Here is a 15869-nt window from a genome sequence, read left to right on the forward strand (position 1 = left end):
TACTTGACTGACATTATAGACATGGAAAAGAAACAACTTCTATTCATGTTTTGTAATCTTTTCATGAGTGATGGGAAGGTGGAGCATGGGGTGTACATGTGGATTAATGCTGGTGTTGCCCAACTTCTCACCTATGGTGATGAAATGTGCATAATTAGCAAAAAAATAAGGGTGCAAATATAAAAGGGTGGGCTCAGCTGCAGACATAGAGGAGCTCAGAGTAAAGCCACTGATCCTTCATGTGGAAAGAAGCCAACTGAGGTGATTCAGAAATCGACTGGGAGCCTCTGGGATGCCCAACTTGGAGGAGACCCTGGGACAGACCCAGATCATACTGGAGATTATTTATCTCATCATGTCTAGGAATGCCTTTGGATCTCCCTGTAGGAATTGGAAAGTCTGAAAAACCCAGCTTAGCCTGCTGACACTGCAACCCGACTTCAGATAAGCAGAAGATAATGTTTGAGTGGATTCTGTTACAGATTCATTTGCTCATGAATGTGCCCACTTTTAACATATATTTAGGGAAGCATAACTGTAACATTTATGAATAAATCAAATAAATGGCACATTGGGTGAGAAAATTAGAAAAGAGGCCACTTTCATGAGTAAATTATGGTATGAGACATGTGTTTTAGGTTGTTTCCACATGGTAAGTGCTTATTTGGTCTAACACTTACACACTCACAAACCACCAGCTATCAAAATCCATAACTGCTGCATCCATTCCTACAGTCTGTGGGATCAGATAGAACGTGGACTGCATGTGCATGTTTCCTCCAGGAGAGTGACAAGTACAGCTGTGGAATTATATACACAGGCAAGCAAAAATTCCTGCACATCCTTCCCTGCATAAAGTAAAAGTTTTGGTATGAAGGTTTGCAGCAGCACTCTGCATGTAGATATGAGTGTGAGTGTGTGTGTGTGTGTGCGCGCGCTTGTCGCCTTTGAAGTGAAGGACCTACCCTCGCCTTGAAGTCCACAGCTGCCCCTCTGTTAAGCAGCAGTGTTGCTACGTTGATGTTGCCGTAGTGAGCCGCAATATGCAGAGGAGTGAACCCGCTCTGAGAGAGACGAGAGAAACAAGACACACAGGAAGAGAAACAATTAAAGAGGAAGGAAAAAGAAGCAGCAACTGTCTAATAATGAGCCATAAGCAAAGCATGATTGGACATTACATGTAAGAGCATCTTGCTAAAAGCAGACTAACAGAGCACAGCAGACCAGAGCTGAGCAGGAGTCAGACATGCTTTGAAAATTTCAGCATAAAAGGAGTGGACTTTTATAAGAAACACAAACTCCCTAGCCACTTTATTAGGCAAGCTGATAAAGTCCAACAGCACTACCAATTATTCTTATGACGGGCAATTGGCATTAATTTAACTGTTTGCTTAATGCTGGTTTTCTATTGGACAGATTGAAATTCAAATATAAATTTGTCCAATGCAAATTGCCACCTCAGTAACATCTCTGTTTCCACCTGACTGACAATGTCGATCAAAAGAATGCTAACATGTATGTTTATATTAAGGTTTGCAGATGTACCTAATAAAGTGGCCACTGACTGCATATTTCAACTTTTTTGCGAAATTATTGTGGTATGTATACAGCATTTAACAATGTCTGACACAATACAAACAAAAATAAGAACCTACCAAATAAAACAAGCATGCAGATTAAAAAACAAATGCAAATACTAAGTGTCTCATTAAGCTTTTGCTTTCATTCCTAAAAAAACTCCTTGCTATATGCTTTTATCTGACAGGAAGCAGCATGCAGGTGAGCATGCATCTATTTTAGTTGAGTTTGTAAGACTGCTTTTAAGAAACAGTGACTGAAAAGCCTAAACTATTGCCATTTCTTGAAGACTTTTAAGTTACCGGCTCACTGAACATGAACGGCTTAAAAAAAACAAAGAAATCATTCATTTAGTTTGATCATTTCCAACTGTTCATTCTTAGCTTTTTTTTACCCCCAAATTATTTTTTGCAGCAACAAGCAGTGCATGCCAAAAAATTTATGTTTCTATATCAAATAACAAATAAAAATATTGTAACTCAAGTGGGATCACAGTACAGAGAGATGCTACTGTGAAGGGAGAAAGACATGTCAACAACACAAGGATATTACACAACACACACAAATACAACTCCAAAAAGACAACAAGACTAGCTAATGCTTTTTTTTATTTCAAAGTTCTTTTTGAGTTTTTGCTTTGCTAACTGATGTGGTTTCCAACACGTCATTTCACATGTCAGCTGGGTGCAATGGTCTGATAAACCAATGCCCATTACTGCTGGATACAGTTACATGTTACAAGCGTGTAAGGGTTCAGGGCATTCACTTCTGTAAAATCACAATTCTTTGTATGAACAAAACCACTCAAACTAGCTATTTTCCCCATCTGTAATCCTTAAGCTACAGTATGATAAGCTGAAGTCAACTGAAGCTTGTCATTAGCTCCCCAGTTATTGCAAAATATCTTACTCTTGACAAGAAAATTAATAAAAATATTACATAAATTGTAGTTACATTTAAAACTTTACATTGTAATTCTAAACATCATATTTTAGAATAAATGAGAATGTACCCAGTAATGAACTCAAGATGAAGAGTATGCAAACACAGCAGTATTCACATGAACTGCCTACTGCTACTTTTTGCATGAGAAAAATCACATCAACAAAAGAATTTTCTTTGTTGATTTCATTTAATTTGAATAAAAATTAGGCTGTGCTGTAGCAGTTTATCTTCCTGATGACCACGATGATTTCATGCGTCCCATAAACTCTGGATTTATGGTAAAGATAAAGTTCTTTTTTTAAGTTATGCAAACTCAAATCTTACACCTTGATGCCTCTGCTGAGCTCTTTTTTCCCCCCTAATCCTGTGTTGGTACCCTGCTGGATTTCACTGATAGAAGCTCAATTAACTCCACCAAAGACATTTTAGTAACGGTTTGGATTGTCTCTTTGTTTTCAGCATTACTCCAAAAGTTTTGGGCAGATTTGCAGTAAAACAACACAAAACACAATGGAAGTTGAATAAAAACAGAATAGAAGTAGGAAAAATACAGAAAAAACACAACAGAAATATTTTTGGGGGAGACATTAACTTGACAGAACAGCTCCTGAAATAAAGGAAACCGAAACACAATAAGGATTGCACCGGGAGACGCTTAAAAGAAGTGGAGGATTCATCTGTGTTGTGAGGACGAAAAAGATGCTAGGTAATGTGTACTTTAATTGCATAATTCATATAATGCACGTTCCCTATTCTGTTTACTGTTAGCTTGTGATATAGCTGTTCTGTCACATTAGTGTCTCCTCAAAAACTCTTCAGGATTGTTTTAAGGTTTTAGTTTTTTCCTGTTATAATAATTCAACTTTCATTGTGTTTTATTCAACTCCTGTTGTGATTTGTGCACTTTTGGAGCCTATTTCTAGTCTCTACTGTTTCCTTCGGTTGAAGTGCGTTTGACCTTTCAGAGCCACCATACCTTGGCACAACTTCGAAAAATTTTACTTTTGAATCCACATCTGGAATTTTTCATCTAGGAATTTTTTGAGGATTCTTTAACCTTGTGAGACTGGGCAAAAAATTTGAGGCATTTTGCATTACACTTTTACAAATATAGGTTAAATGTATGTAATAACAATTTGGACACATGGTGTAGATGTTCCCAAGAACATATTACACAGTAATCTAAAACCAGATATCATTTTAGATGCAGGGACTATAAACTTATAGATATTTATATCAGATATTGGCTGGTTCGGACTCAAAAAGCTGGAACTTTGGACACCAGGAGGCTATACACTGGTATTGTACTGGAACTGGAAGAAGTTGAATGTATCTTGGACTGCACTTATGTAAACCATGAAACAAAAATAAAATACATTTATTTACATTAAGTTAAAATCAAGTAGGTATTATTTTTCTGCAAAGTGCTATGTGTAATATGACTGTGATGATATACTGATGGTATTACCCTAGTGTAGAAATACATTATGCAGTGCATCTGGAAAGCATATGCAGCACTTCACTGGTTCCACATTTTGTCACATTACAGCCTTATTCCAAAATGGAATATGAATATGTTCATTTTCCCCTCAAAATTCTACAAAATACCCCATAATGATAAAGTGAAAAAGGCTTGTTTCAAATTGTCGCAAATTTATTAAAAGTTAAAAACTGCCTATATAAGGTTGCATAGTTAACAGTGCATGTCAGAGCACAAACCAAGCTATAAAGTCCAAGAAACTGTCTGTAGGCCGACGACACAGGATTGTACTGTGGTACAGATCTGAGGAAAGGTACAGAAAAAGTCTGCAGCATTAAAGATTCTAATGAGCACAGTGGCCTCCAACATCCGTTAATGAAAAAGGTTTCTGAAGCACTCCACTAATCAAGCCCGTATGGTAGAGTTGCCAGACGGAAGGCACGCCACAGTAAAAGGCACAGGACTGGAGTTTGCCAAAAGGCATCTGAAACACTCTTAGACCATGAGAAATTAAAATTCTCTGGTCTGGTGAAACCACAAACTCTTTGATCTGCATGCCAAGCATCATGTTTGGAAGAAACCAGGCACCACTCATCACCTGGCCAATACCATTCCTACAGTGAAACATGGTGGTGGCAGCATCATGCTATGGGAATGTTTTCAGCAGCAGTAACTGTGAGGCTAGTCAGGGTCAACTGGAAAGATGAATGCAGAAATGTACAGGGACATCCTTGACGATAACCTGCTTCATTTTTCAACAGTACAACGGCTGCAAGCACACAGCCAAGAACACAAAGTAGTGCCTTTGTGAGCACTCTGTGAATGTCTGTGAGTGGCCAAGCCAGAGCTCAGACTTGAAACCACACTAACATCTCTGGAGAGATCTGAAAACAGCTATACATCGACGCCCCCCATCAAACCTGATGGGGCTTGGGAGGTTCTGCAGAGAAGGATGAGAGAAATTGCCCCAAAACAGCCAAGATTGTACAGCAGCATCATACTGAAAAAGACTTTGGACTGTAATTGCAATGCTGCAGAAGTTTTTCTGTACCCTTCTCAAGAACTGTGTCACAATACAATCCTGTCTCGGAGGCAATTTCTTGGAATTTATGGCCTGGTTTGCGCTCAGACATGCACTGTCGACTATGGGATGTTATATAGACAGCTTTTTACTTTTAATAAATTTTTTAAGATTTTCAAGGAAGGTTTTTTTCATTTTGTCATTATGGGCTATTGCATGTAGATTTTTGAGGTGAATAATGGATTTAATTCATTTTGGAATAAGGCTGTAACATGACAAAATGAGGAGCAAGTGAAACGCTGTGAATCCTCCAGATGCACTGCGCTGCTGAATTTACAATGCTATAAACTATAGCAGCGAGCAACTGCGTACACAGAAATAAAAAAGTCAAAATGCCATGCAGGCTTAAAAAAAATGGACACATGGGTTCAGCAGCAAAAGCTTTCATGCCAGCATTTAGTGCTAGTGCTCATGCTAGCAGACAGAAGGCTTTGCAATGGTGACCATGAGTGAACAATGAAGAGAAGAGGAGAGGAGAGGAGAGGAGAGGAGAGAAGAGAAGAGAAGAGAAGAGAAGAGAAGAGAAGAGAAGAGAAGATGTACCTCTGTTGTTCTATTCACCATCATCTAGAAGGGAAAAGGGGGGATTTGTAAGAAAAAGGAACAAGTAGAGGGAGGAACAAAAGGAGGAGGAGAGAATGAGGTGGTTAGTGCACCACAACAAGAACAACTGCAACACCGACATCATGGTTGCATCAAGCTGTAGGATGGGTATGTGACAATGTGGCTGTAAACAACGAAAAGAACCAAAAAGCAGTCACATAGAAGTACACAAAACTGGGGAATGGACTGCAACTCTCCCTTACAGTGTGTATTTATTCTACAATGAGAATGGTCCTTGGGGTAAATGTAGCTGTATTGTTGTTTTTGATGATATTGTTTCTTGCCCTGAGTGCCTCTAAAAATCCAAAATATGAACACTTGCTCAATTTTTGTCCCACAGAAAACTTGTCTGGGACTTAAATGACTAATAGAACTATCAACACAGAACAACAGAAGGAACTTATAAATATTCATAGCCCAATGATACCCTGTGGGAATTATACTCACACACACCACAAGTATACAGGTGTATTGGGGGGAGGGTAGTCAAGGCCACAGCTTAAGGTGTACCCTTAATTAATCCAGAGAATCACATAATTCAAAATGTATTCCATATTAATGGAAGTCTTGAACGATTGTGTTGTTAGTAGACTATTCTTAGTTTTCATATAGATTTTTAAAAGCATCTTAGTCTTTAGCAAAGACAATCTCTTTTCTGCCCTATCCTATGATATGTAATATGTGATTGATGGTCGGTTCCATGCAAATAAAGTACAAATGACATTTTAACCTATGTTACTTGTAAATATTTTTGATGTTTTGGGGTTTTATCCCATTACATTACATTTCAGTTATATCACTGGTTTTGAGATTGGAGTTTTTGTCATTAATATACAGAAATAATTGAATTATGTACATTATATTAAATGTAGTTTGATATATGGACAGTTTATTGTTTTGTGAGACTTCAGTCACTAAATCTCAGACCGAAAGTAAAGGAAACAGAAAATGGGATTTTTAAAAGACAAATGGTTCTGTTTTCTACATCATTAACGGAAATAAAGTCTTTAGACATGGTTGGAAAAAAAGAAATAGGTGTAATAGTTTGGAAATATCCTTATTCCCTCTCATGATTGAAGTAAAGTGAGAAGATGTAGCCCACCTTGATGTTTGTATGCTACGGTCAGCAGTTATCTAACCACCGCTAACCCTGGCAGGTACCTTCGTAAAGAAAGACGTAACAGGAATCGCACCCATAATACATGAAAGGTGTCATGGGACTATGAATGAGTAAGACCAGATCTCAGACACGACAAAACAGCAGGTCATTGTGAGAAGTGTAGTCCAGCTCATAGCTCATACCTTAGACTCCACATCAGCATTGTGGTCGTTCTGGAGGAGGAGGGCGGCAGCCTTGGTGTCATCTTTACGTGCAGCGATGTGCAACGCTGGGAGGCGGACCTTCCCCTTGGTGTCATTTTCCAGCAAAAGGGAAACTACCTGGTCATGGCCCTTGCTGCAGTGCAACCGCCAGCGGAGTGAAACCATCCTGCAAACCAGAAAAAGTCAACTGTAAGGTATAAATGTGTTTTCCCAAAGTATGGCACCCTTTAACAACAGCATGCAAACATACGGTATAATGGCAGTGAATATATGCTAATGTAATGCACATATTTTATTACGTAAAACCTCTTAGCTTAGCAAGCTAACACTTGCTATTGCACTAGAAATTATAACTAAGCCTGAAGGTGAATGTCAATAGTTTTTCAGGTATTTGGGCCAAATCGGAAGCATCATAATAATAATAAAATAATAACAATGGTAAAATTGGTAGAAAAGAGCAAATGTCTTAAACATGACTATCTTTAGAAGAACTTTCAAGAAACTCATCTGAGTTCAGGAACTGCTGCTTACACTACTACGAAGTCATTTTAACTGCTCTCTTATTTCCCAATAGATCACCACAGCAGACGGCTCTGCATATTCGATTCGGCACAGATTTTTTTTTTACTAAATACCTTTCCTGAAGGAATCCTCCCCTTTATCTGAGCTTGGGACCGTCACTAGGATTAAACTGACTTGTGAAACCCCTGACACTGGATTTGTGTCTCCACCCGGAATCAAACTGGGAATATTTTGCATGTAAAGCAAAAATGTGTTGACCACCAGCTGCTTCTACTTTCATTTTCTTTCTATTAAAAGTTGTAAAGTCCATGAAAATCGGCAAAAATATCAGCCTTATATATAATAATATATTTAAGTCTGGAAAAAAGTGGTGGGTAAACCTACATATAAAGATATAAAGTATTTAAGCACACCAGGTCACATTTTCCAAAGCTCACCTGATGTGATTTAAAGTCCTGCAGTGGGAATTAAACATGTTTTATACATGACTTCTTTTGGCTGCTGGTGCTTTAAATCATCAGCCAAAAAAATCGAATCAAACTCCCTTGAGGTGTCTGCCTGCTGTCCTTACAGCCTGGCCATCCTCTGTAAAATTGCATGATATAAATCAGAAGGGCTGTCGGCTTATAAAGCAGATGAGAGGGACACAGGGCCAGTGTGCCTCCAGAGTCACGTTAGTATTCTTTTCTCATCCGAAGCACTGCAGTTTGGACGCCATCTGTAAGTATGGGGCAAGAAGAGGCGTGTGCTTGTATCTCCTTTTGGAGGTTTCAACACAACCTTAATCAGAGCTAAGAATCCTAAAATGTCATCTTAATAATCACGGACACTCCTTTATTCTTGACGTCAGCTGACAGTCACACTTTCAGATATGGCATATGATACGTTTGTAGCTGCTTCTAGCTGGTAAAGTGACAGCTGTTCGTGATTCAGGCACGTCGCTTTTATAAGACAATGAGAGACTTAATCAAGTCACCTTTGTTCTCTCAGAGCCTGAACTTTTATTTTCTTGCTGCTGTGAATGTGACTAATACTCTCAATTCAATTACACATTTTCACTTCAAGTTCATAATTTCAGATTACACACATTAAATCTGATGCCTGTCTACTGACGTCCAACACGGAAGAAGCATAAAATGACAGATTCTTAAGTTGGCACTCACAGATTGCGCTCTATATTTAAAACATTTCGGCAGCTATCAAACTATTCATCCATTCAGTCGGCAGCTGGCATGATTAAAAACCGAAAACTATAATCTTCTGTGGGTGGTGTTTTTGTGTTGGTGCCCCCATGAGGAAAATGCCTGACATTGTCAAAGAAAACAGAACTCCTTAGGAACTTGTTGAGAGCTAAATTAGGAAAAATACTAACTGTAGTAGGGCTGAGAAAGATGCATGTTATGCATGTTAGAGTCAGAGTTGCAGTGAACAGTGGCTAACAGAATGCTGCATAGCTAGCAAGCCTTAAAGGCAGATGGTTAACACCCAAACTGACAATAAAAACAGTTCATGTGAAGGAGATCTTTCAGGTTAACTCCTTTCTCGCATAAACATGTTTGTCTGACAAACATAAACACAACTATTTTAAACCAGAATGTCAATGACAATCATCTGCCACAGATGGCTGCCCCTCCCTGAGCCTGGTTCTGCTAGAGGTTTCTTCCTCTTAAAAGGGAGTTTTTCCTTCCCACTGTTGCTAAAGTGCTTGGTCACAGGGGATCGTCTGACTGTTGTGGTTTCTCTGTATTATTGTAGGGTTTTTACCTTACAATATTAAGCGTCTTCAGGTGGCTGTTGTTGTGATTTGGTGCTATATAGATAAAAGTGAATTGAATTAAACTGAACTTTAATGTAGAAGAAAATGTGATTCTGAGTGAATTTGAACCCCTTATATGACCACTGTGCGCAAGTTTCACTAAATTCTGAGCAAACTTCTAGGAACAGCGATTCTTGTGTGTCGTGGATAATTATTACGTCTTACGGTAGATTAACCCTGGAGAACCCATGCGGTCAAATTTGACCCCATGGTTTCCCTAGTAAACCAGTAGGGTCGGCTCTGACCCCATGGGTTCTCCAGGGTTAAGTTATGTATAAAATATGAGGTTATCATAAAACTGTTACTGTAAAATAGCTTGGCTGCTTTATGGTTAAACTCAAGACACTAGTTGACACTGAGACACTGGCAGTCACCTTTATAATTCAACAATATTTAAGTCCCTATGATCAAATTTACATACAGGCGCTGAACAAGTAAAGGGCAATAACATAACTAGGGCTGTTCAATATAACGATATATATCGGATGACTATATAAAAACATCTATCGTTTCATTTTACGCTATCGTTTGTTTCGTGGTGTCGCAAAATAAACTGTTTACGGCAGTATTTTTTTTATCGTTTTGATGGACACTGTAGTGGCTATATTAATTTCTTAAAGTTCTCTATTTCTCTTATATATTTAATATAACCACACTATGGACGGACAAACGCCTGTTTTTATGCGTTTTGGTTAGCAACAACGACGGTAACACCATCGCGTGTCCGCTTGTTTATGTTCCACATAAACCTTTCACAATAAAGCTCACGATCCTGTTGAGACTTTTCAAAATAAACTGAATCACGTGAAAGAGCAGATTATTTACAGATGAGAAGTAAAAAAGAGCCGCCAGGTGCTAAAAAATAAACCTTAGACTCAAATGTTAGAACAGGCTTTTCCCCGCAGCACGCCGTGTAATAAATACTCACAAAGAAAACGGCAGCCGTTACAACTTATGTCTAAAAATGTAGTTTCATGCATCGGTTAAAACACTCGACTCCAGCTACATGACGCCCAGCTGGAAACACTTCACGCAAGTCGAGCTGCCCGAGATTCTCAGAATTTACAGAAAATGTTACATTTTTGTGATTTATATCGTTATCGGGACGATAGAATTCTTATATCGGGATATGAGATTTTGGTCATATCGCACAGCCCTACACATAACCATTCAGCAATTTAGGCATTTTAGTTTTAGATACTGTAAGTGCTTTAGTAAGTTCAGTGTCTCACTTAAGAACAAACGGAAAGGAAATTTAGCTGCTAATGGACACATACTAGGATGCAGACAAGATGAGATTGCATACTGCCTACAAACACAAAGACACACACACACACATATACATACTATATGTAGACACTGACTCACGCAGGCAATAAGATAAACGTAAGATGCTACTAGGAGAGCGTCTATGACTCATCAAAGGAAAGATTCCTTGCAAGGAAAACAATATACTCTGCACGCATGTGTGTCTTTGTGTGTTTATGTGTGTCTGTGTGCACACTTGTATGTTTATACAGGACACCAACTGTCTAGATAAAACCAACTCTGCATCACTAGACACCCACACATTAAAGCCGAAACTCCCCCCTCAGAGATCCAACGCCGCTCACACAAATAATCAGTGAGGGCGAGAAACAAACACACCCTCGCCTGCACAGACACGTACACACACACAGAGGCACGTGCATAAACAGGCTGACACACATTCATAATGTGATCCAAAAACATGTTTGCAAAACACACCCACACATGCGCATACCCCTGGGCACACAAACACATTCAAATGCATAAATTTAGGCTTTGTAAGAATTTTAAAGGTCACAATCCATCCCTAAGCACTAGCTCCCGTTTCATCTGATTTAGGAATCAGGAAAAGAGAAAAAAAAACTAGTTTAATGTCCTAAAAATACTTTGGGACTCAAACAACAGCATCAGCAGCTGCAAACAAAAAGGCAAAGACAGGGTTTTGATCTTCCTTTAAAAGCTTAAAAATGGAAAGTGACAGAGCACAATTTCCTTCTTACCAAAATAGCACAAGCCAGTTTTTGAACAATACAAAGCGAGTTATTAAAAAAATCAAGTTATTCTGATGGGGTATCAGCAAAGTTGCACACTAAAAATAAACAGATTTTGTAAAGCCCCTTATAAAGTGATGGCAAAAAAGATGATTCTAATATGCTCAAATATAGACAAATATTTCTTATAAAGGCTTTGTTCTCTAATTAAATGCTTAAACATGAATTATTAAACAGCAGGAGTTGCTTCATAGATATATTTCCTCACATGAATAATTCACATTGGTCTCACCCCACTGGAGTAGTCACAAAAAGGGTGAAAAGAGGGGAAGAGTGAGATGTGGTGGAATAAGAGGGCGAGCAGGAGGAGTCTGAGGCAGACAAAAGAACGATGGAGGGCATGAAAAAGAAATGAGGAGGAGAGAAAAGGAAGAAAGACGAGGAGGAAAAATGAGGTGCCACTAAGGCCTGAGTGAAATGTCTCAGACACAGTTCTGTAAACACCGCACTAATACTAATACTAATAAGATAAAAGCAGCATCAAATGTGCATTTGCAGAACACATCAGCAGAACATAAAAGGCACCTCTCTAATTACCTTCAAACTAAAGCTTTAAAGTATATTTTAAAAGGATGAGTCTGATTGATCCCACTTACAACATTGTGCGGGTATCTGATACCTGGTATTTTTTATCTTTGTGCACTTTGGAGCTTCATTGTTTCCTGTCCTGTCATTATTTTTCACTAGAGCACAACGTGTGTATTAATCCCTATCTAAAAACTTTTTAAATAATGTTTGCTCAAATAACAGCTGTTTTATACAGAATAAAAGCTGAAAAAAGAGCTATATTTATGAGATGTTTCTGCATCACTAGCAGAAATTAAATGACCTGTTAGGGCTGAATGCAACATTTAAGGTACAGACGCCAAAAACTAAATGGACAGCAAGTATAGAATAACATCATGACAGTATAACCTTTATGTGTTCTGCACGCTGCTTCAGTTTACAATTTATAACTGCATCTGTATATGTATATATCGCTAGATGCTCATTTTATTCTCCTTTGAACATGTGGTGGACTGGATCGAGATGCTTCAGGGACCTCCTGGCCCTCCTTTGCCCACGTGTGATCTAGACTTTAAGATTCCCAACAACATAGCCAAAATTTAAAATGTACAGATGCTTGTATTTAAATGATTCATACTCAGAATGAGTTCTTCTTGTTAACGCTCTGAGGTCTAAGTCGTCATTAGTGCTAACCTTAGCCTAACCCTACATTTTGTATGAAAGGACAATTAACTTGTTTGGAAGAAATTCTAAAGTTTTTTCATGTGTCAGTTAGAATGATTATGGATCAGAAAGATGTGACTAAAATGAAAAACGATCGTCACACTTTAGTCTTGCAGCGGTGGCAGTCGGCCGTCTGCTTTACTACTGCAGATGATGGATCGCTGTGTCACACTCACAGCGTAGCATTTGGTCTCGCCACTCATGCTTTTTCTCCTGTTAACGTCACCGGTTCCTCCCTCTGCTGGCAGCTGAAGACAGTCAAGGTCACTCTGAACGAACACATGCTGCTGCTCCCGTCTCTACCTCCTTCACTCTAATCACTCTGCCTCTTTACTCCCTCTAGGCAACAGATTAATCTCTGAAAAATAATTATTTTTTCTAACCCTAATAAACAGTGACCTCATATGTTACACCGCTCGTCTACTAAATGAGCTAGCGGGTGCAGGCACTAATCTAACATTTGAAACAAAGAAACCGATGGTGATAATGTTGCAGTGTAATTACAGAGGGGGTTGGTAGCTGTTAGAAGATGTTATGGGTTTGTGAGCATGCGCAAACACATGTTAGGTTGTGTCTTTGTGTTTTGTGTATGTGTATGAGAGACTGCCTTTACCTCAGTGGCGATGCTCTGGCTGGAGCCATTGTCCAATAAGAACTGCACCACATCCAAGTGATTCTCCTGCGCTGCCATATACAGCGGAGTGAAGCCATTCTGCAGAGAAACAAAAGAAGAAATGATGCTGTTAATGTTTAAAGAATGACACATTCTCGATCTATGTGTCACAAGGATAGGGAATTTAAACATTAGAGGTAATTAATGAAACTTTACCAAGACAAAAACAGCACAAGGACACCGATGCATGCTTTATTTTGTATATATTGATAAAGTGTTTGCGTGCTTGTAGAAAAAAATTACTTCTATTAGTACCAAATAATAGTGTCTCAGTTAAATTCCAGTTATATAAAATAATGACCCTTACAGAAAGACGGACTTGGGTAGGATGTGATTGTCATTTCTCACCCCAAAGAAATTATCGTATATCGGAAAAAACAGAAATATGAATAAAATTCTGCATGTGGACTAAAAGACATTATGTAGACATATATACCTTCTTTCTAAAGAAAGATATAGAACCTGTACAGTAAAACACATTTGACAAAATAAACTAAATGAAGTTACAATACAAATGATTAAAAAAACTAGTGTTAATAAACTAAAAACACAACAAATGTTGGTCAGACTGATATCAAGGAGTCAGGTGATAAGGTGATTAATCCTGTTAATATCTCTGCTTACATTAGGTCATTGTGGGCAGTGCTGAAACATCAATAAGCAGTCCTGCTTTTTGGCAATATTGGGTTTATAGGATTTCTGCATTAATGTGATAAAGCACCTTGATGTGTCAGGCGTGAAATTGACTGCAGAACAGGTTTTTATTCTATAAAAGATTTCTTAATTTAATTTTCAGAAAACTTGATTGCCACACATGCTATTATACACTAAAACTATGATGACCCAATCATACTTGAAAGCAGGGAGATTATTTTTACCTGACTTCCACCACCCCACACAAATGTTATATTCTAGCAGCGTTATCATGGTGTACATACCGTCACCTCAACACATACCTCACACCTGATAAGAGTGTAGATAAAAGTCAGTGTGGGGCTGAATCTGACAAGTGTGTGTGTGTTACCACACTAGATATAAGAAAACATATCTCCATAGCAACACAGGCATCCAAAAACCACTTCAGCATGCAAAAAAAACTCCTCTTCATCCTCCTCTTCCATTCTTTGTAGTTATTCTGGTGTCACTGCACCAAATGCTTTCCTCGTTATACGCATAATTTAAAGGGGGCAAATTATGCGAAATCCGCTTTTTCATTCTTTTGAATCGTAATTATATGTCCCCGGTGTGTCTAGTGACCCAGAAAGTATAAGAGAAGAAGACCCCCTCCTGTCTCCATAAAGCATTTTTCAGAACAATCATTTTTATCCTTTATTGGACAGGGACAGTAAAGCATAGACAGAAAAGTAGAGAGAGACTAATGGGGATTAACATGGAGGAAATAGACTGGGTCATTTTTGAAACAAGGCCCCTGCAGCCTTCAGCATATGGGTTGCCTGTTCAAAAAACTAAGCTATAGTGACACTCTGGTTTATAAGCTCCTTTTAATGTGAGAAGAGAATAAGCACCACCCATTACTGTTGGAGAGATCCTAAACATTTACTCCTCAGACGCCGTGAACACAGTAACGTATTACAAATTATTTGTTACTTAATTATTCCTTGAAGAGAGCAATTTCGTTACACTGCTTGTTAGATTATTTTCATGTCACTCCATGAGAAGTGCTGAAATGCACTGTCTCATGATTACCAGCTAACAGCGTAAACCTGAGGCTACAGTCCCACATAAACATACTGTCATACAAAACTAACTCTTTCTTTTAGTGTTTAAATGACACAAATTTGACTGCATGGTTAAAAACTAAAGCTTCACATTGCCTGTTACTGTAATTCTACTGTGGAATCAAGTGTCAGTAGAAAAAGAAAGGACAAAATGCTGAAGTTCACACTGGGAAAAAGAACGTGGCACTGTGCAGATAGCTAAAAAGATACTTTTTAACCCAAGTACTGCAACTGCATTGTAATGACTAAATCTGGTACAGTGATGGACATTGGTGATGTACACTGGTAACTATTAGAATTTGCATTAAAATCAATTGACCTTCTCCTACTCTTCAAGTAAAACCGGAGATGGAAAGAAGTTTAGGTCAGCACTAAAGATTAAAGGTCATCAATACTGATGTCATTTTCTTCCTCTCATCAGCTGCAGCCAAAGCCTTCACAGTGACATCGTTATAGTTGCTGTGGTGACAAGTCCACTGTGAGTGTGTGCGCATGCTGACTATCGAATGTGGGCTAAGCTGCACAGCAGAGTTGCTGACACAGCAAGCAAATACACATACACACAAATGGACCCTGTATGTACACATTCTTCTGGATGAATGCACGAATTCAAACATGGTCTTCCAAAAGAGATGATTTCACCGTACAGCCTTGTGAGTTCATGTGTCTGTGTTTTCGAGAGGGGATGCCTTACCTGAGACTGAGCATTGACGTTGGCACTGTGGGTGACAAGCTCCTTCACCACCTCTGTCTGTCCAGCAAGAGAAGCTATGTGGAGGGCAGTGTTTCCTTTCTAAAGAA

General features: G+C 38.6%; 1 protein-coding gene across 1 annotated transcript in view; it reads right to left on the reverse strand.

The window, feature by feature from the left end:
• LOC120722865 (ankyrin-3-like) overlaps positions 1-15869 on the reverse strand; it is a 132971-nt gene that overhangs the window by 70492 nt on the left and 46610 nt on the right. The window contains 5 exon segments of the mRNA XM_040014003.1: positions 966-1064; positions 6990-7139; positions 7141-7176; positions 13270-13368; positions 15763-15861. Coding sequence (XP_039869937.1) covers positions 966-1064; positions 6990-7139; positions 7141-7176; positions 13270-13368; positions 15763-15861 — 483 coding nt within the window.

This window comes from Simochromis diagramma, unplaced genomic scaffold (assembly GCF_900408965.1).
Source record: "Simochromis diagramma unplaced genomic scaffold, fSimDia1.1 OVJJ01000669.1, whole genome shotgun sequence".
NCBI lineage: Eukaryota > Metazoa > Chordata > Actinopteri > Cichliformes > Cichlidae > Simochromis > Simochromis diagramma.